The sequence below is a fragment of the Ursus maritimus genome, unplaced genomic scaffold, assembly GCF_017311325.1.
Source record: "Ursus maritimus isolate PB19 unplaced genomic scaffold, ASM1731132v1 scaffold_8, whole genome shotgun sequence".
Classification (NCBI taxonomy): Eukaryota; Metazoa; Chordata; class Mammalia; order Carnivora; family Ursidae; genus Ursus; species Ursus maritimus.
In genome coordinates this window covers 57,926,749-57,948,010 of record NW_024426996.1, presented here as the reverse complement: position 1 = coordinate 57,948,010, position 21,262 = coordinate 57,926,749, and the positions used below count along the sequence as shown (strand labels likewise).

The 21,262-nt window shown below is 36.5% G+C and overlaps 1 protein-coding gene across 2 annotated transcripts in view; it reads left to right on the top strand.

Annotated features, from left to right (window-relative positions):
* The window catches only part of PCDH7 (protocadherin 7), a 403,732-nt gene that overhangs the window by 56,212 nt on the left and 326,258 nt on the right, over nucleotides 1–21,262 (top strand). Inside the window, exon 2 of one of the 2 annotated variants that reach the window (XM_040625076.1) lies at nucleotides 5,051–6,865. The exons of the other annotated variant lie outside the window; for it this stretch is intronic. Within the exon in view, the coding sequence (XP_040481010.1) occupies nucleotides 5,051–5,128 (78 nt within the window). The 3' untranslated portion in view covers nucleotides 5,129–6,865. Of the gene's footprint in view, nucleotides 1–5,050; nucleotides 6,866–21,262 lie in introns of those variants that run through there. 2 annotated transcript variants of the gene reach the window in all.

Below are 21,262 nucleotides of genomic sequence, written 5' to 3'. Positions count from 1 at the left end.
GACCCACCTTTGGTTCCTTTGGTCAGTGAGTGCCCTGCCTGCCACCCTCAACACCATCTCCTCTCACTCTTTGGAGCTCTCATAGTTTTACCTACTTGGCTCTTCTCTCTTGCTCCCCCTGTTTGTAATCTTTTATATGTATGTATTTATATGTCTCTTCAATAAAAATTTCCTCAGAACCAGGCCTATGCTTCATGTTGCTTTGTATTTCCTTCCATACCTTCTGTAATGCCTCTTACACGATTGGGCTCTGTAACCTCTGGCACTCTTCCTAACTCTGAGATTCCATGATTGTAACAGTCAGTCAGTCAATAAATATTGATTGCTTGGCTGTCCAACCTAAGGCATTCTTTTGTTAGGGCCCACATCATTCATTTTCTGAAGTCAAGGCAAAATACTTATGATGAAGAATTGGTATGAAATTATTTAGCTCCTTTCCTTCCATGGCCAGTTCAGTGGTTGACTCACAATCAAAAAGGCTTCTTTTCTTAAGGATGTAGTTCAGACAGTGCTAGTGAATGGCCTTTGTGTGTGTGTGTGTGTGTGTGTGTGTGTACTCTCACATGTAAATGGGGATACGCTTTCCTTTCTTTGGTTGGATAGAATTTGTCTTATTTGTCTTTTTTTGGTGGCATTTAGACAATTTTTGTGTGTGTTGAAGTTGCTTCTTATGTGTTCATAAATTTAAACAATTACGATAGAATCCTGAGTATGATAAATGCTTAGTTTAGGAAGCTTGCACAAGTTTGCTTATTATTCCTTTAACCATGGCAAAAATGGAGACATTTGTAGTTGTAACTTAGCTATTTATTTTTAAAAGACTCAAAGTCAGATAAAAAAAATAATTACAAGAAAACATAATGTAAGGAAAAAATATTTGATTAGCAGCCAAAAGTCTTGGTTTAGGGCCCTGATTCTTATCTGTGTGTTTTTCTGTAAAAAGATTAAGCTCTCTGAGCTTCAATTCCCTCGTATGTAAAATGAACAAAATTACAACTTGTGCTTCACAAGGACTTCGTGAAATAAAATTAGGGAAGTGCAATCGTGTAATAAACATCCTGTGTTGCAATAACTAATAATTATTATAACTTACGGCTTGAGGTACATGCCTTACAAAAATCAAAAGGAAGTAAAAGACAAAAATACTGTCCACGATTGCCCTCCTCATAGCCCTCCACCCACCCAAACCCATGTTTAGGTTATGTCCTATTTTCCACATCGAATGATTTTCTAATATTTTTAAAAAGTAACAGAGGAACCTTCAGTGCTGCTAGGTGGCGGTGCCCTGGCTCAGCCGCTATATTATACGTCAATGCTCGAAAATATGAGTATCAACTTCCTGTTCCTGGATTACAGGAACTACCATCAGTTTGGTTCTCTGTGCCTTGGAACAGACCCTGCTCTTTATGTGATACCTTTTTCTTTTCTCCAGATTTGCGCATCAGTCAAGGAGAAAATCATGAATATTCATAGCACGTTTTACATATTGCCAACTCTACGCAAACACATTCAACAGATACTCGTACTTAATCTACACCAATTACGTAGGTGCGTGATTTAGTTTTGAAGTATATCTAATAAAAATAAGTAGAAAAATTGACACCTATTCCTTTCAAGATATATATTTCCTTACATATGGTTTTGAAGTGTTTGGGTTTTTTTTTTTTTTTTTTCATTTTTAGGATTAATAAGAGCATGCCTGTTCCTTTGTGTGAGTGTTCAGAGTATTCTTGCACCAAAATCTGAATCCTATTCCTATTCTCTGCATAATTCAGTTTCCTTCTCCTAGCACTTATCATCCATTATTGGGAAGTCTGGAAAAGAAAAACATAACTTTGATAAGTTAACTTTTTACTGATAAATCTCATTAATTAAATTCCCAGCCTGTTACAATCTTTTGGTCAGAAAATGGAAACTGAGTGAGATATAGAGATGGCCTTGTAGAAAGTGTTCCAGAAGGGCTTGATTTCATCTTACTCTGTGTGCACGTGCACACACCTGTGTATCTGTGTGTGTGTGCGTGTGTGCATGCATGTGACAGACTTACTGCCCGGGGGATAGAACAAATTGTGGAGAAAAGTTGGAGGCTGAGAGAAAGGCTGTGCCTATACAACTTCAGCTGAATTGGACCCGACTGGAAGATTGGCTTGGTTGGATTTATTAGAGCCTCTCTCCTCAGTCATCTGAAAATTGCTTCCAGGGCCATTTTAATTAGCTGATTCAAATCAAAACAAACGCATCCTGGTAACATCCATTTCTACCCTGACCCTGACCAGTGACAGTTTTCAGAATGGTGATTCTTAAGTAGTTCTCCGTGAACTCAATAAGTGATCTGAAGTATGCACTTTTGCTTTTAAACATTAATCTTTAATGGTAAGGGAAGAATCCATTTTTCTTGGCTTTAGTGACAGGTGAATATTAGTGTCCAGATGCATTTGTTCATCATTTGTGCATCAAAGCTTAAAACCACAAAAACACAAAACTTGCTCCTACATAGTTAATTTATGAAATGAAATTTATGAAATGTTATTCTTCAATGACATATTAATATAAGGTTTCATTAGGCTGCATGGCTGTATGGTGACTTTATTACTTCAATGCATTCTATTTCTTGGGTGTGCTTTTAAGTTAAAAGTATGTCAAGTCTTGAAAATAGAAAATGAAATATTTTGACACCTCTGATTTCCTAGTGTTTGTTTTTATTGCTTTACTTGTGTATTCATTTATTAAAAACCTTGTAGACAAGTTTACACAGTACATTTCCTTAGAGAAAATTAAAGAATGACTGTTATATGGGAAAGATTAAAGAGAGAAGGTAGTGAAATTTGAGAAATTTCAGGTGGATAGATAAGTTAAGACAGAATTATGGAGGGAAAAACAGGAAACATAATATGCTAGTAAAGAGCATTTGCTGCAATTCGAGAAAGATCTATTCCATAATCATGTGACAGATAATAGAAAGTCAGCGATAACCTCATGACTTCCAAATATTAAAATTAGATAATAGTAATACTATGATGTGACAAATAATATGATTTCCTTAATTAGCTATTCTCAAACATGCATTCATTCATTAAACCAATTTTCACTGAGGGCCGACTATGTGCCAACATTGAGAAATGCAGCGATAAACAGAATGGAGGTGACATTTGCCTTCACAGGGCACATTGCAGCCTTGAATAGGATGTGAGAATTAAATGAGGGACTTCACGAAAGTTAAATATTTGATAAATGCTATCACAACACATCACGTACAGCAAGAGTACGTAACAGGAAAGTCTAATGTAGTCTTAGCATGCATTATGGCTACATCGTTGTGGTTGGTTTGGGAAAAAAAACCAATAAATGAAACTTTCAGATATTTAGCCTTCCCTTGTTTATAAGCATTTTTGAAATGAAACGTGCAGTCCTATAGCTTGTGTAAAATAAGATAAACTACGTTCATCTTAAACTTATAATTTAAATTATGAAAATTCACTTATTACTGATGACTTGGTCAATGTGTTTTGCTTGTGTAGTTGGCCAGAGTATCCCAGGTTATGTTAGATTTTAGAGCTGCTACAGAAAGAAAGAAAATATTCTTTTCATTTCTAGGAAAAGATAAAAATTAATTTAAAAAATTAAGACATCTTAAAGCTGCTTAAATTTACACAGCTAATATTGATAATCTGCAATTAGAGCAATGTTTAAACATTTTCCACTCTTGGATATGAACAACTAATTTCAAAATTAGACATTACTTGTTTTGGCTTTTTTTTACACCATTTATTTAAAAAAATGAATTGGTCAATTATTCCATGAAATAAATAATTTACTTCTTTTCTAACTTTGATTCTCGTGTCCTGATGCATTGCTATATTGGAAATTAGGTGGAATATTTCTCTTTACTGATTCTAATTCTTAAAGATAAATAATTTGGTAGTGAACGATAGCATTTTTATTCTACAGAAGTGATTTTTTGTCTTTTTGGCAATCTTCAAATTTACTAGAGGTTTACTAACATCAACTGTACCTTCAAAGTAGAGGACGATACTCTGTGTACCTGCTGGCACTGAGAGCAGAAATCAGCCTATTGGTCAGTCTCAAATTCAGAGAAATATTTAACACTATTTAAAACTGACATTAGGGGCGCCTGGGTGGCACAGTGGTTAAGCGTCTGCCTTCGGCTCAGGGCGTGATCCCAGCGTTATGGGATCGAGCCCCACATCAGGCTCCTCGGCTATGAGCCTGCTTCTTCCTCTCCCACTCCCCCTGCTTGTGTTCCCTCTCTCGCTGGCTGTCTCTATCTCTGTCAAATAAATAAATAAATAAAATCTTTAAAAAAATAAAATAAAATAAAACTGACATTAGCACACAAATATTCTGAGGGAATATTACCATCACTTTTCTTTGTGCAACTAGACACAAAGTTGGAAAACATTGTCCTTTTAGGGTCAGGACTTCGAAAGGTAGAGTAATTCATCCTTGATCTGAGATCAGCAGACCATTTGTTGATAGCATGTAAGTTGCTCAGATTTCTGTAAAGAGACCGTGAGCTCTCTGAAGATTGTGTTTGGAGATAAGAGAGCTACTTTGAAGGGTGTGAACACTCAGGTCAAGCGCACATCCCTGAAATCTTAGGAACTTGTAAGTTGTAAAAGCTGTGACAACAAAATTACCATTTCATTCTTCTTTTTATTTGTAATATAAACAAAACCAGCAACCCCCACTAGCCGGCCACCCCTCTTCTGGTGACATTTTCATAGCTTTGAGAAGCTTGAAGCCTGAAACACAATTAATTCAATGTTTCTTTTCCCATGCAAATATCTCTTGTCAGAGATAGCATCCATGAAATTAGCCAGCGGTATTGATTTAGATGCCCCAGGGTTGTTAATTGTAGCTAACGGTTAAGTCTCTATGACTTCTGAAAGAGGTTATGGCCATTGCAGATACGTCTTAAGGAAGGAAAGAATGCCAACAGCCAAGATGTGCACCCAAGCTTTGGAACTAGGCTAGCAAGACGCTACTCACATCCCTGTAAAGCAGACATATATTTTTGTATTTTTTATAGGTGGATACAGTGCAGACCACGAACCCCCCTGGCCACATTGAGGAATCGTGTAAAATGAATGTATGTGCTCGTAAGTGAAACACATGTAACGTTCCAACTCAGTGTGTTGGATCCTAATAGACTTGAATTGTCTTGTGTAAAAAGAAATCGATTCCCAAGGGGCAGGACCACTATCTGATAAAAATGAAGCTCTGATTTTGAAGAAAACAAAAATGGACTTAAAATAAAATCTGCAAAAAGGAATCCAACTATTCTTGGCAAACAAACTGAAAAAAAATCAAGTTCTCAATGTGGAATAAAGGAGGGGTGTGAGAGAGGTTTTGCCATCTTATCAATTACTGTGGAGAAACAATCAAATATCGTCATACTCAGGAGTGTGAAAAGAAGAACAGGAAATCTTTTTCCTTTGGTTCGCACTTGAATGGACTCAAGCAAAGAGTGGAGGCATATCCCGTTACTGTTTATGGTTAACAATGTGGAGATTAGTATAGACGTGATTTCATTTGCCTTGCTTGAACTAATTGGATGCATTTTGTAGAAATCACCTGAGCCTGGGCTAGGTCAACAAAGAAAATGGAAATGTATACCTCAGGACTGAATTCCGGGAAAATTAGACTGTTCAATGCTATTTAATAAGGCGTTACGAAGAAATACTACTGCCAGTCAGGGAAAATGAGAATCTAGTGGACAGGAAAGAAAATAAAATTTAGGTTGTTCTGATACTTGTTGAAATATAATTTATTATGGTGTAAAAGCAGAGGATAGATAACAGTATATCTCACAGATATTTTACACAATTTCTGATTGAATTTAGGGTAAACCACGTAAATGTTCAAGGAATGTATGGCCATTATATCATAAGATACTGGCCTTTAAAATTTGTGATCCTATGCATTCATGTATGCAGAGGAGGGCTTTTTTATTTTGTTAAGGATGAATTGCATGCAGGAAGCACTTCTTTGCATTATAATTACTTGCTCACCTAAAGATACTGTATGAAGTCTAATTTTTGTATGGGTACGAGTGTACGTGGATGCCTTTGTGTGTGTGCATATATAAGTGGAAGGAGATAGAATTTAACGGTTGACATCTGCACTTTGGTTTGTTACCTGGAATGTAAAGAGGTAGAGTAAACTGTCTTAAGCCATTTCATATGTGTTATCATTTTTAAAGATTATTATTCACAAACAAAGCCATTCTGATACAGAATGACTACTGCAAAGGCTCTCCAATGAAGTATAATATTTATTGCCCTTCAGCCATTTAAATTAAGATGGTACCAGTGTCTGAAAATGAGGGTAGGCTCCCCTGAAATCAGTTTGAAGACAGTTGGAAAGTCCTATTATACTCCTTCAGGCTACTTCACTCAGTGACAGAGGATGTGACTCGTGGATGTCCTTATAGAAGAGATTTGGGAATATTTGATTTTTTAACTATAACTTTTTAATCTACCTAGAAGCTACAGGTTTTTTTTTTCACTTTTCTTCAACCTAAATTAATAATAAGTGTTCATATATTAACATAGATAAGAGAGTAAATATTTAAAACAGATTGACATATTTTTTGTAGTCACCATGTGCCATAATAATTTTGAAACTATTGTTCTCTGGTATTTGTATTCATTTCTCTTTATCTTGCTGATTAACTTTATAGTAAAAATTTTTACCTCTTCTATGTGACAATCAACTGAAATTGGTACCCTATCTCTACTATTACAGGGATTTTTGTCTTTATTTATGCTATTATAATAAATTATGTCTATAATCTGTATAATTCCATTGTATTGAATATTTTTCTGTGACCAAAAACAATAAAAAAAAGCTGCTTTATAAGGTGACTATATTTTCTATTTTAATAATCTCTTAAAACATAATAGGACGTAAAGTATGCTCCCGTTGCTGGTTTTTGGAATATACTCATCACATCTTCACAGCTTGAGAGTGAAGAGCTTAGCCACTTTAGATAACGAGAAAAGGTTTGACAGAGATAATTTCGAGGGTGTGAAGGAGAAGTACCCTGAACTGACTCAGGAGTTTTGATGCCACATTTTTCTCTTCCACTAAACAGCCAAACCCGATGAATTAAGTTTTTTGAGTTTTTTGGTGCTCAGATTTCTTATCTGTTAAAGGCTGGGTTTGGATTGTGCTGTCAATTTTTAGGTCATTTTAATTCTAAACTTAGAAGGTTTCAACAACTTGGAAAGATTACAGTGCGACACTTAATACTGATCATATTAATACTCAATAGTGATCATTAGTATTAAGGGAATCCCATGCTGTTTTCCACTTAAATTGACCTAAAGCTGAACACATGCCTGAAGAGCAAGGGAAAATACTAATTTACAGTTGTTACTGTTCATCCTTAGTTTGACTTAATGGAAATATGTACTCAAGTATCAGTAATCATGTTCTGGGATCAATAGATATCTCTAAGTTCATTGAACCAAGAGGCGCCCAAGTACAAAATCACTCAATTTGTAACAGAGAAAACCTTTTTGTTGTGCGCTGAGTTGAATGCATTCCCTGGCAGCATATTAAAGTGCCAGAACCAGTTTTTCTTGCTCTTTACCCCCCAAGGATTGATCAGCACATGAAGGTCTCTTTGACTTCAAAGGCATTCTGGACTCGGATCAGCCTGGTTGGGTTCAGAGGAGAAGGAATCACTAGCCCCTGATGTTTACGGCCATGGGCTCTTTCATCCTCTCGTCCTTTGCTTAGGAGAAGCGACAGGCAGAGGAGTCTTGCAACTGTTATAATTTCAGGATTAATGTTTAGTCACAAAATGCCTCACACAGAAAAACGGTGCTTTTATTTTAGCTTCCAGCCACTACTCCAGCTGGGAAAGGTCAGAGAAACAGTATGAAGCAAAATGAAAGCATACGCAGGATGTCAATTTTGGGAGGAGGGTGCACACTAACTTGCAAAATGGTGTCACTTTCAAAATCACAAAAGTGGCTTGGATAAACTTCAGGGAACCTTGTTTAGAGAACTGGACACACTGAATGTTTTTTTCATTTTGGTGAACCTTCTGGTCATTTATGGAACTGATTTAGGTAATAAAGTTTAATTTTGTCAGTTCATTCTTTATTACACAAGATTACAAATGTAATCTACCAAGCCTCTCCCATGACCCACTATAAGTAAAACTTTCACTAAATATAAAAAAAAACCTTTCAGAAATATTATTGAGGAATAAAAGACTTGCTATTCGTTTTAGTTCTAGTTATAATTTTTTATGCTATTATTCCATTTCCTGGTTTTGATAAATATAAATTAGTTGAACTGATTTTAATATTTCTTTGATAACTATTTTTCATTAATTTTTAATTTTTAATGTTTTTAACTTTATTTTAATTCCAGTGTAGTTAAAAACAGTGTTGTGTTAGTTTCGGGTGTACAATACAGCGCTTCGACAATTCCATGTTTTACTCGGAGCTCACCAAGATAAGTGTCCTCTTAATCCCCTTCACCTGTTTTGTCCGATTTACGTTTCCAAGAGTCAGCTCTATGCCGATGATATATTCATTGCTCTATTTAATATTTATATCAGCCTCATGAAGTAGATACTATTATTGTCATATCATCATTTACAGATGAGGAAAATTAGGCACAGAGAGTTTGGGTAAATTTGCAGAGGTACAGGACCGGCAGGAGGTAGAGCTGGGCTCTGAGTCCTGCCACTGCGTCTCAGAGGCTCCACTCAGCAGGTGCATCAAGAAACTTTCGTGCCAAACACTATAAAAGATGGGGGTGCAAATTAGGTTCTGGGATTATTTCAGGGTACAGAGGTGGATTCTTTTGGTTCTTTAGATCGCACATCTGTTAACGCGAGTAAGGCAGATTCAACATGCATGACTTAGATGTGAAAGGCATTCCGAAGTTCTTAACGCACAGAAGTATTGGATAAAGATGGAATCTGTGATAGAAAGTCTGCTTTAAATATTGGAGACAGGGAAGAAGACATTCTTTTCTAACTTACTTGTCTTGCAGGTTTAAAATATGTTACCACATAGCATCTGCATAAAACATTGTTTGAAAATGAAGACTGCTGTGGACTGAGGCGAGTAGCAACTGCATTCTTTGAACAAGGAGAGCTCAGGGTCTAATGGGAATTCCAAACACACAGGCTAATTATTACAATGCCATGTGCTAAACGAAGGACTATGATAGTAGTTAAGAGTGCATTGTCTGCAATCCAGGTTGCCTGGGTTTGAAACATGGGCCATACACTTGACAAACAGAATGGCCTCTGAACAGATAACTTGGCTCTGCTTCCATTTCTTCAGATGTAATATAAAGTTAATAACAGCATCTATGTCATACGTCGATTGTGATTACCAAATGAGATTTAGCCAGGTAATGTGAGTATGACCTGACAAGAACTCAATAAACGCCGGCAATTGTTAATTTCCTCATTGTTGTTTAATAATTAACATATGAAGAGAGTGTAGTTGTTGCTACCCGAGATCGGGATGTTCATGGGCTAAAATAAACTCAATGCCGCTGTCACTAGCGAAATAAAAGGCACCTCGTAGAGAAGGTAACTCCAAGCCCTCGATATACTTCATATACTAAGGCGTGAAACTCAGCGGGTACAGGGTCTCCAGGGGGATTCCTCAGTTCCTGGTCTGCTACTCAAATCTTAGGGCGCTGTGAGCTGTAATTTTTTCAAGCATAGACAAGTGAAGGAAGCTGTGAAAACTGAAATCAAACCTGTCACAATCCAATGATGAAAGTTTCTAAAAGGTCAAAGAACAATTTTTGAAGGATCACTTTATCTATAATCGTAAGGGAGTATAATTTTCCCCAATTATTAGTAGCTTAAAAATTGTGAAACTGAAGAATGATACATTATTTGTCAGATTATCATAAGAACTAGATGATGCTGATTATAATAACCAATCCATAAATAAGTAGCTGTTATTCTTTGCAAATATTTAATAAGTATCTATTTTATATGATGAAGATTCTCTTTTCCTTTTTTTTAATAAAGATTTTATTTATTTATTTATTTGACAGAGAGAGAGGAGAGAAATTCTATCAAAGGTCTTCTATTTGGAAGTGTTTTTGCAGGGGGAGCTCAAAGCAGAGGGAGAGGGAGAAGCAGGCTTCCTGCTGAGCTGAGAGCCCAATGTGCAGGCTGGATCCCAGGACCCTGAGATAATGACCCGAGTTGAGGCAGACGCTTAACCGACTGAGCCACGCAGGTGCCTCGGACTTTTTTTCCAAATTCCTTTATTAAGCAGAAAGTGTGCTTTGTAATAAATACTAAAGATGAGATTTGAATGTGTGAAATATAAACAAAATAAGCACTGGCTGAATTGGACTGGATAATATTTAACGTCTAGAAAGTCAGTGGCTTTCATTTTAAGCATTATAATTGGCCAAGTGTACTGGAGAGGATGAAACAAACAAACTATCATTAAAAATGCTGTTTTGCCTATTTGAAACTATGTGTTGAATAAAATAGATCGATTACTAATTCTGACAGGAAAATCTCACCTCAGGAGCAGCTCTGTGTTCTTGGGAACACACAGCATTGCTTGTGAAAACATGAGGAAGTTATATTTTCATTTCACAGTTTAGCAACCAAGCATCTGAAAAGAAACTAAGTCAATTACAGATTTTTATTAGGCTATACATTTCAGTAATTTTTACTTTTATCATGAAAGAGCTGGCTACTCTATATTTTTATGGATATTAATACTGCCATAATAACTTACCTTATGCTTCTTTTTGTGAATTTCTAAGGAGGAGTTAAGATTAATGTAATTAAAAATGAATACCTTCCTAGACTGTATCCTTAGATGTTAGGGGGGAAATGAACATGTCCTGTTTTAAGAGATTGGAGTTTTGAGCTCAGCCTGTTTTCTAATTGCTACTGCCCAATTGTGCCAGTGGAAATTCTGTTCTGTCTCAATAGCAAGCAGGTGAGGGGGACACAGGTCTCTCATCTTTCTTCTCTCTGTGTCTAGCTGTTAAAAAGGTGGGTCTGTAAGGATCTTTTTTTTCTCCCCTATGTGTCAGGCTCATGAAAGAAGCAGACGTTTGGTATATGCATTCTAGAGAGATCAGAAACTGGCTGCCTCCCGATAATACATTTCAAGTGGATAGAGTGTATTCTAACGTTATGCTGGTTGACTTTTTAAAATCCCTGCGTGTTTATTATATAAAAATCTGCCCTGTTTTGAACCCCAAGTTGAAGCTTGATTGTGAAAGGCATGTAATTGAAAAAGAAAAAATCTATGTTAAGAAAGACACCGATAGCGTGAAGGAAACAATTTTTCCCATGAGCCTTTTTAATAAAAATTCTATGATGGCTAGTCACATAAATGCTTTATGATTTGGGTGGAGAAGTTTGTGAAAATGTTTATGAGGATGACTTCCAACTAGTCCTACCTTAAGAGAGGTTCTATTCAAACGAGTATCACGGATCTGTAAATGCAGAATCTTTTATCTTTCAATTAAACCATTTTCAATACTAGGAAGAAATGCAACACGTATCTTGTACCAAGCCTCCCTAGTAATCATGTGCTTTTGTCATCTGAGATTCACATTTGGATTAAAGAACATGATTAAAGGATTCTAAATTAGTGGTTACCAAGTTGAAATGGCACAAAAGTTGAAACAGTGTAATACAGCAATCTATTTCATGCAAGACATTGCTTATACCAATTAATTAGCAGTTTAATTAGCATGATGTTTCATGTTGTGACCTAAGCCATTGTGCTCCCAATGGGTCTAGTGGAGACAATGAAAAAAAGAAGAAAGCTTTAGGATTGTTGATGGTTATGTCACATGACACCAGAATTAAAAATAATTTTTCATTTAGGGATGCCTGGCTGGCTCAGTCAATAGACCATGTAATTTTTGATATTGGCATCATGAGCTCAAGCCCCATGATGGGGGTAGAGTTTATTAAAAAAAAAAAAAAAGTTTTTTTTAAATGCTTTAAGAAAATAATTCTTAATTCTTAAATAAAAGAACATGCATATGCTTTTTTTCCCCCTGAACTGAGAACAGATTTTTTAAAAAGCATTTTTATGGCATGAAATACTCCCATGAATTAAAAGCATATCAAATAACTGAATGTGCAATAGCATTAAATGAACTACATTTTAAGCAGCAAGTGACCACAAATAAATGCCTAAAGGCTTCACTTAGATAAAACAGAAGTACCTCTCACAATTTTGAGAGCAAACATAAAAGATATGTATTAGGGTGATCATATTTTTGAATATATAATGTGATTCATAGGATTCTAGTAAGGGCCATTGAAATTACTTACAAAGGATTGCATTTTGGAAAGCCACAATGGAACTCTGCCTTTGGACGGGCCCGAGCAAAAAAAAAATATGCATCTTAGAAATAATTTATCAAGTGCATGACATGAAAGGGGTCTCTCATCCTTTCTTCCCTCCCCAGTGAGGACATATTCAGATTGTGTGTGTTTGTCTTTAGTACATAAAATGGAAGTTTCTGTCGAGCCAAAGACAGTCATCTGCCAGCAGATTGGTTCTGCCTTTTAACAACAGCATAAAGAATGGACACAGTTGTTATGAATATTGGGCTATAAAGCACAACAGACCTTCTGGAGGTGATTTTCTCTTCATTCCATGCTGCTGACAATTCAGGACATGCAAAGAAATAAAATAATTTAAGGATCTGACTAATGTCCCTAGATTTTGTCAAGCTTTCTTTCCCAATCACTGAAATCTGTTGGCTTCTTTCATGGCTATATAGTTAGGCTATCCGTTCCCTTTGAGCTTGCCTACTACAGTAGGTCCAGAGGGCTCTTTCCTCCCTTTCAGAAATTGTTCCGTAGCCTCTTTTGGCAGTTAATGTATGGATGCCATTTGGAACATTGCTGGTTATTATGTCGCTCACAGATATTTTATTGTACACAGAACTGAGTATTTATGGAAGTCTAAAGTCTCTGTTATGCAAAACCATATAAAGAGAAAGCTGTTTAAGTTTTTTTTTCCCCCTGACTTGTTCCCTCGTCTAACACATCAATTCAAATTGCTCCTTTTTCATTTAGTAGAAATTGTCTGTAAATGGAATAGAAAGCATATATAAATTATGGAGTTATAATTGATAATATATAATCACTTGTAACTTCTACTTTCTAAAGCAAGGACAAAGATACAAAATAATTCAGTAAACATTTGTGCTAGGATGATCACAAAAGTGTTTCCAAGATGTTCCTAAATTTTTCTTTTTAGTTTCATAGTATCACATCTTCAGGCGATCAGAAAATTGCAATTTAATTTTTGCTCTGATAGTTACCTGGTAAGGATCTGATCTGAGTGATCTTTCAGTTTGAATTGTATTTACTAAGAATTTGAATTGCTCTATTTTGTCCTTTCTTGGATTTCCTATGAAAATATACAATTTAAAGGTATATGTAATTCATAAATTAAAAGAATGCCAATTACGTACTAGTCTTTGAGACTTTGAGCAACTTACTTAACCTTTCCTGTATTTAAATGAGGATAATAAGAGTCTTATAGCATCTTTAGGCCATAAGGATGAATTAATACACCATATAAGTTATATGTCATAGAATAAGTTACTATATACCATTTATTACAACTGCCTGGCATAAAGTGAGCCAGTATAAATAACAATACTATTAAAGAAAGGCTCAGAAATGTGACACAGGTCACATCACTTTTTACTAGTTGAGTGAAGAGTCCAGAAGCAGTTTTAACGCAATACAGGATGGTGCCTGCCACATAGCGGGTATCTCTAAGTGTTATCTGATATTAGAAATAGACAAATAGGTTTTCCGGAAGTCTTGTACTAGTCACGAGTTAGGCTAGGGTCCAAACTGCAGGTGTATCTGACTTTAAACCCTGATTTCCTTAAACCTTTGCAGGAATCTATTAGGACTATTTGTTGGTAGAGACTTCACACCCTTAATGAATAAGCTTTCTTTTTAGCATGGCTTTGAAAAGATGTTTTTGAAATTATTTAGAAAATGCAGACATGCTTACAACACATGAGAATCTAACAAAAAAAATGATCAATTATCAATGCATACTCTGAGCTTTTTCTATAAGTATCTCTTTGGATTTAGAAATTACTAATTAAGGGGTGCCCGGGTGGCTTAGTCAGTTGAGCGTCTGCCTTAGGCTCAGGTCATGATCCCAGGATCCTGGGATCAGGCCCCACGTTGGGTTCCCTGCTCAGTGGGGAGTCTGCTTGTCCCTCTCCCTCTGCCCCTGCTCATGCTCTCTCTCTCGCTCTCTCTCTCGCAGATAAATAAATAAGCAAATATTCATGAAAACAAACACTGGGAAATATGCACCAGGTTGATTATTCATTTTCTAGTGGACTTCAGCGGGGTATTTAGGTAAATGCATAATCCCACCTCCACTTCTACTTTCTTTGAACATCTGGAATTCTATTAATCCAGGGTGTCAGGCTGCCTGCAGAAGCACCCTCTGCACAGTGACACGCTCTTCTCAATTATTGCCATGTCATTTGGACTGCCATTCAGCTTGTTTAACTGTGAGGTTTGGGAATGCTTTATTTCAGTTTCCCTCTAATATTTTGCTGCAATTTTTTCTATTAACTTATTTGAAGAGATAGGTTACCGTCTCATCTTTAGATTGACTACTTTTCATGTAGGCTGGTGTAAGGTCTACCACTGTCCTCCAGTAGTTGCCATTTCTTATTGTTTAGTTGAATTTGAAATTGATACTCCCCAATGACTGTTATTAGAAGTTATTCTACTCACTGTGCCATCTAGCAATATTGGATCATAGCAATATGCGATTTTTTTAAAAAAAGAGCTTTCTCTCTCTCTCTCTGTGCTTGCTGGTAACTGTTCAACACTCTGAAATAAAATAGATCACGGTTAGGCATGGAAACTATAGTTAACTGCTATTAATGTTTGTGTACAAATTACATACAGTGGGTTGAGATACTACATTGAAGGCTGAAGTATTACTTACGTTGCTGCCCAAAGTCTTGCAAGGAGAGGACAACTTACTTACTGCTTCTTAGGCCATGCTTAGGAACACTTAGTGCCTATTAATTTCTAAGAAATAGGTTTCAGATTCCTTAACTGAGAATTATATTCCTCTGACTCTAAACCTCCTCTCCCATTTTTACTTTCCATTCTTCCTTTTCCCTGAACTCTGTGTTCCAGCTAAGCCTGGTGATTTTTGAGGGACTTTACCTGCTTTACACTAGTTTATTTTTGCCTGTACTACTTACTTCCTCCAGCAATTCTCTGTCTTTCTAATTTTACATGAATGAATCCTACCTTCCCTCTTTTCCTGGTTACCAAGTTGTTAGTGCTAATTTCAAGCCACTTTGTGTGATTTTTATGCTACCTGAATCTTCCTATCTCTGATGATGGAATATTTTGTGCATGTAAGTGCCTATGCATATTATTTCTTTCCTACACTATAATCTCTTCATTGGGAAGGTCCTAGTCTGATTCATGTTTATGGTCTCCTTCCAGTTTTTAGCAAAGTGCCTTGCTTATAGGAGATAAGCAGATGGGTGCTTGATTGAATTCACTTGATGCTATAAATGTGACTTTTATGTGATTCTAAGGCATTCAATAATGGGTATAAATATTAGTCACTCAATAAGTATTTATTGAGTTCCTACACTCGATTAGGTGGAGGGGATATTGCATTCCTACAAAATATCAAATGCTGGGTAACACAGGTGAGGTGATACGCGCATACTTATATACATAGTATATCGCAAACCACATGAATGCCGTTAGACTCGCATTCCTCTGTGTTACTCAGGATCTACTCTATTGCAGGAACTCCATTGTCAGGAAGATACATACGTGTTTCCCAGATGTGAGAACTACATGGTGCCGAAAGGAAGGCACGTCCTCTGGTGGCCAACAAGTGGGTGCCAAGGCAGGGTGGTGTCCCAGGAGGCTGGAAGATAGCTCAAAATGTATAAAGCATTAGGTTCACGTTATGGAGATACAACTTGATGCTGGGAGAAATGGGAGTCAGACAGCAGAGGTCTTTAAAGACAGGGGAGTGGAGACCCGGATTTGTTAGAGGAGTACCTTTCAGAGCAGTGCGAAGGAAGCACCAGAGAGGAAAGAGACAAATAATCCTAAAGGGGTTTGGGTTGCACTTTAACTGAAACGTATTTCTCGGAGACTCGGAATGCTGTGCCGATGAACTGTCACACTTTATGTGGACTACGAAGTCGTGGAGACGACTGCTCTCTTTGGTCATTTCTTGGCACCAGTACAGTGCTCTGCCCTAGGGACTTATTTCTTTAGTGGAGGAATTAGTATAATTAATACCAAAAGAAATACATCTTAATGCATGGTTTCTAAAATCAATATACGCAAAACCCATTCTTGGAACACGGAGTTCAGTTCAACTTGAACTGTTTATGTGTGACAATATGGCAAGTCTGTTTTGAATATAAAATTCCTTCTCTCTAATACTGTCAAAAGAGACTTTCCTTGATGTTAAGCTGTGATCTCAAATGAAGTCATGCCTTGGAGGCTGTCTTGAGGCTGAAAGCTAAAGAATCATCACTCATCAAATCCATGGAACCCATTTTTACCTCCATCATTGCCGGAACTCACTGCCCAAGTTCTAGGTTGATTTTTATTTCAGACCTTATCCAGAAGTATTTTTATTTTTATTTTTTTTTAAATTTTGCAGCATATTACTAAAGTATTTTCAATGATTTATGTTTGCTTTTTGTGCTTCATGGTTTTAAAGAAAAGGAATTTATGCCACAAATAGTGCAGATATGATTTTCACAGTCCTGTAGTTTACGGGATTTGCTGTTTTCCTTTGAAAAAAAATCCATAGAATTTCATTTGTAGTAAGACAGTTCTGGCAGTTCCATGACAGTGAAATTTTAAGGATCATCAGTATTGAAGGGCACAGGCTGTGGAGTTACTCTTTCTCCCTCTCTCTCTCTTTTTTCACCTTTAATTCCAATTAAAAGATATTCTATTAGACTACATGCTTTCTTCCTGGATGTCTTCTGTCTGATCTTTGACTTGCAATCACGGAAAGTCAGATTCTTTCTGGTAGAGCTGAAAGGGCCCATAGCCTGCCGGGGGTTATCTAGGGTTTCAAGAATTTAGAACCCCCAGTCTATGAATAATGATTAATGTGTGGTACTTATATTGTTAAATCTTTCAAGAAAAATGTCTTGTAAAGTTAGTCTGTGTTGCTGAAGCCATTCTTAATATTCCTATAATGCAGATGTTGCACATACCATGTGTATGCAAAGTGTTTCACCCACGATTCTATATATAAATATCCACATTCGTAATACACAATTTTCAAAATACCTCTTTTATGCTTTATCATGAAATTTATGTAAAATCCTGTATAAATCTTATTCAGTATACTTTATCATATAATTTTTTACAAGAGATTGTATTTTTGTTTGAAATTTTTACTGTTTTTGATAGGTTTCAGAAGGAATGTCATCATGCCTTTCATGGTGCTATTACCCATGGTGTGACAATTTAAAATTTTCTAGCTAATATCAGTATGAAAGGGTACAATCTCTGACATAACATATTGCCAGAATATCTTATCACTGGTTGTAGTTTAGGATTTTCTCAATGCTTGGTTTGCAAATTCAGAATATAACCTTTATTGATATCATCAATATTATATATCAGGAATACTAATGTCTGTGTTCACTCATGTACTGACCAGCTAAAGGGTTAACCAATGGAGCATAAAGGTATAAAAGTGTTAGATATTTTGGAAGCACACATATTATCTATCTATCTAGATATCTATCTAGATAAAATGTTTTGAAATATATATTTCCTTCACATACACCTTCCATATATTCAAATATATATTTAAATATGCATTTATATATATTTCAGAATGTATTTTTCTATTCTGAAGATCACCAGAGGGAAACAATTACTTGATAATAATTATTGAATACATTCTTTAGCCCAGAAAGTGTGCTTGAGGGTAGGAATGTAAATATGGGAAAGATACTATCAATGCTTTCAACAAACCGAGAGAGTCAGATGTGTTATAAATGCTATCGGACGACAAAGTTAAAGAGGGAAGGTGAAGACATTTGGGAAATGTTTCATGAGACAAGAAACTTTTTTGTTGAACCCTGTAAGAGTTAATAGTTCACTTGCACCAAACAGAGAAGAAAGACATTTCAGCTGGAGAAGATATCATGAGCAAAGTAATGAAAACATCAACATTCTTTGTGTATTGGGTAAAAGTCACATAACCCAGTGTGGTTAGAGTGTAGGAAACATGGGATGGTGACTCAATATGAACTGGAAAGAGCAAATTGATTCAGCTCAAGAAGAGCCTTGAATTTTATGTCTAGCTATTTGGGTTTATACTGTAAGTATTCAAAAGTCACTGAAAGTTTTCGAGCAAGGGTATAATACAATAAGTGTTTTAGAATGATGGCTCAATCAGTGGAAGGGAGGACAGTTTATAGTAAAAGTGCTAGAGAAAAGGAGACTGGTCAGGGGACTAGTGCAGTCTGATAAAGCCTCATCATGTGATTCTGACGCATGCTGTGGAGACAGATCAAGATGTGTATGGACAGAAGGATGTAAAATATTTGGTACTTGATTGGAGGTTGGAGAAAAAAGGAGAGAGAAAACAGGAATGAGAAAGAAGCTTGGTTCAGATTTTAATTTTGAACATTTTCATTAAAAGGTAGAATTTGGGGGAAAAAGTGAAATTTGAAATGTAGGAGAGTAAGATTGGGAAGGGCAAGAATTAAAGAATTCATGTACATTTAGTGACAGGTGACTCCATACAAGTAGATGTGTTCCCTGGAGAATACAGAGTGAAAACAGAAGGAGGCAGAGGGCCAATCTTGATAAGCCATGGTAAGGATAACATAAAGGAGAACCCAAGTAAATGTGGAATCTGGAGAAATTGTGTGACGAAAAGCAAAGATGGACAGATTTTCAGTAAGAGTGGAGTAGACATACTAATAATAGCAATATCAAAAGTTATAATAATAGTAAAAATGGACTTACCTGTTATTAGGCACTGGATTTTACACTAAAAATATTACACAGATTAGCTCATTTAGTACTGATAACACAATTTGTTTTCAAGCAGTAAAAACCAAATTTATAACTTAATATTTAAAACAAAGATAGTTTTGGGGACAATGAGCTGGAGCTCTCAAGGAATTAGTGGAGGATAAAGGAATATGCTCAGGAAAAAGAAAAGTTTATTCCAGCTCCAGAGGATGGAAGTATATTCAGGGGTTTGTAGGAATTGATAAACTCTCTCTTTCGGATACTACTCCTGGAATGACTTAAAGCCAATTATGTTAATGTATTTCATCACTGTGCTTACTTTTCAGACTCCAGAGAGGGAATGCCCAAATGTCCTTTTGGGGTGACATATCAACCTTTTGGTTAAGGGAAGGCAACACACTTTGAATAACAGTCTTACCAGATGGAATTCAGTAGGTGAAAGGCAATTTGTTCAAAGGGAACCTGACTGTCCTTAAAACTGACCCATGCATTCCCAATTTAAATGTGAAGGAGCTAAATCTTAGAGAAGTTAAATACTTTGCCCAATTTTAAGCAGTTAGTCAGTGAGTGAATTGATATTAAAGCTAAACTCCCAGCATTCAGAACAATAAAATTGAAGAGTGAGAAAAGACTCCTTTATGTAGCATTTCTAATAGATTCATCAGCATGGTGGCCAGGTAAGAGTACATCAGGTTTCATGGAGGCAGTTGTAAGTAAGCAGAACAATTGAATGCAAGGTATTTTGCCAAGAATTTTTCAGGAGAGAAAAGGAAACATCAGTTCGGTAGTGAAAGAAATGAGGAAAGATCTTTTTTACAAAATAGGGAAATTTAGGTAGATTTATAGGTTGAAAGAAAGAGGTTTATAGGTTGAACAGAAAAGAGAAAGCCCACTGATGAAATAAGGTCCTGTCAGAGGCAGGAAGGAGTGAAATCAAAAGGTCAAATGGATAAAATAATGAGGGTTCTTCAGAGCTGCAAAATGAAGTTCCAGTGAGTGAAGATGCAGGTAAATTTGGAGTAGAGGAGGGAAGCCACAATCTTCTCATCAGTAGGAGGTGAAATAGTGTGTTGAGGTTGAGGGGAGCATCTGAGGAGGGTGTGGTGGGAACAGCTGCTCTGTGGAATGGGGAGAAGAGCCAAGTAGGAGTGAGTAACAGGGCTGCTAAGTGCTGAGAGTTCAGCTGACATTGGAAATTATAAATTTGTAGCAGAGTCAATCAGCGTGGTTATTCAATTTTCTCAGTAACTCTTGGCAGTCCAGGAGGAGGAGGAGAGCAAACAGATGGTGGTATGATTTGGTAATGGGATTGGCAAGGCAGCTGTGAGAGGAGGTCAAAGAAGGGAAGAATCAGTTGCACCCATGAAAGTATGGTGTCAGGGGCAGTCAAACCAGGAAGAATTGGAGACTGCTAGCAAATGGAGAGGCAAAGCAGTGGAGGGCATCAGCTTTTGAAGCCTAAGAAAAGCTTTTGTGGGCCTGAGCAAGTGGGATCCGGGATTAGAGGAGAGAATTTCACAATTATGCATATACAGTAGAACAGCTTTTGTTGAGATGCAGTCCATTTTGTATCTATGGGTGTGGATTGTCAAAGCTGAGCAGAAGTGATTGTTACTAGAATATCGGGGGGAAAGAATTTTGAGGCTAAATAGATGAGTGACTCAACCAAATTACCTAGCATAGTGACAAGTGATAGAAGGAGGGGGAAAAAAACAAGCCAGTTGCCAAATTAATCAAGTGAATTGATGAAATACTTGTAGATGACAAGCTTTAGAGAGAGTTAGACAGTTTGATTGTTGGGGTTTTGTAGATACAGGACTTGTTGAACTAAGATAATAGAACAATGTCTCAGAATAGGAGAGGAAGTCCAAAGGGAATGCCCTTCTTCCTTTTTTTTGCTCTGAGATAGGAAAATGATTACTGTATTCAATAGTGTTCTGATATGTGGTAAAATCTATGTGAATAAAACTTAAAACTCATTGCAAGCAATTCCCATTCGCGGACACTTAATTTGCATTTACCCTAAGAGATGTTCTAGTAGATGACTTTCTTCTTCTCTACGAGGTCATGCTAATTTTCATTTAAACATGTGGTTATAACCTATCTTAAACACAAAGAACCCAAATAACCACACACACATACTCACATCTTGACTTAGCTTCCACCTCCAGCTGCAGCCTTGTGTTTCTGATC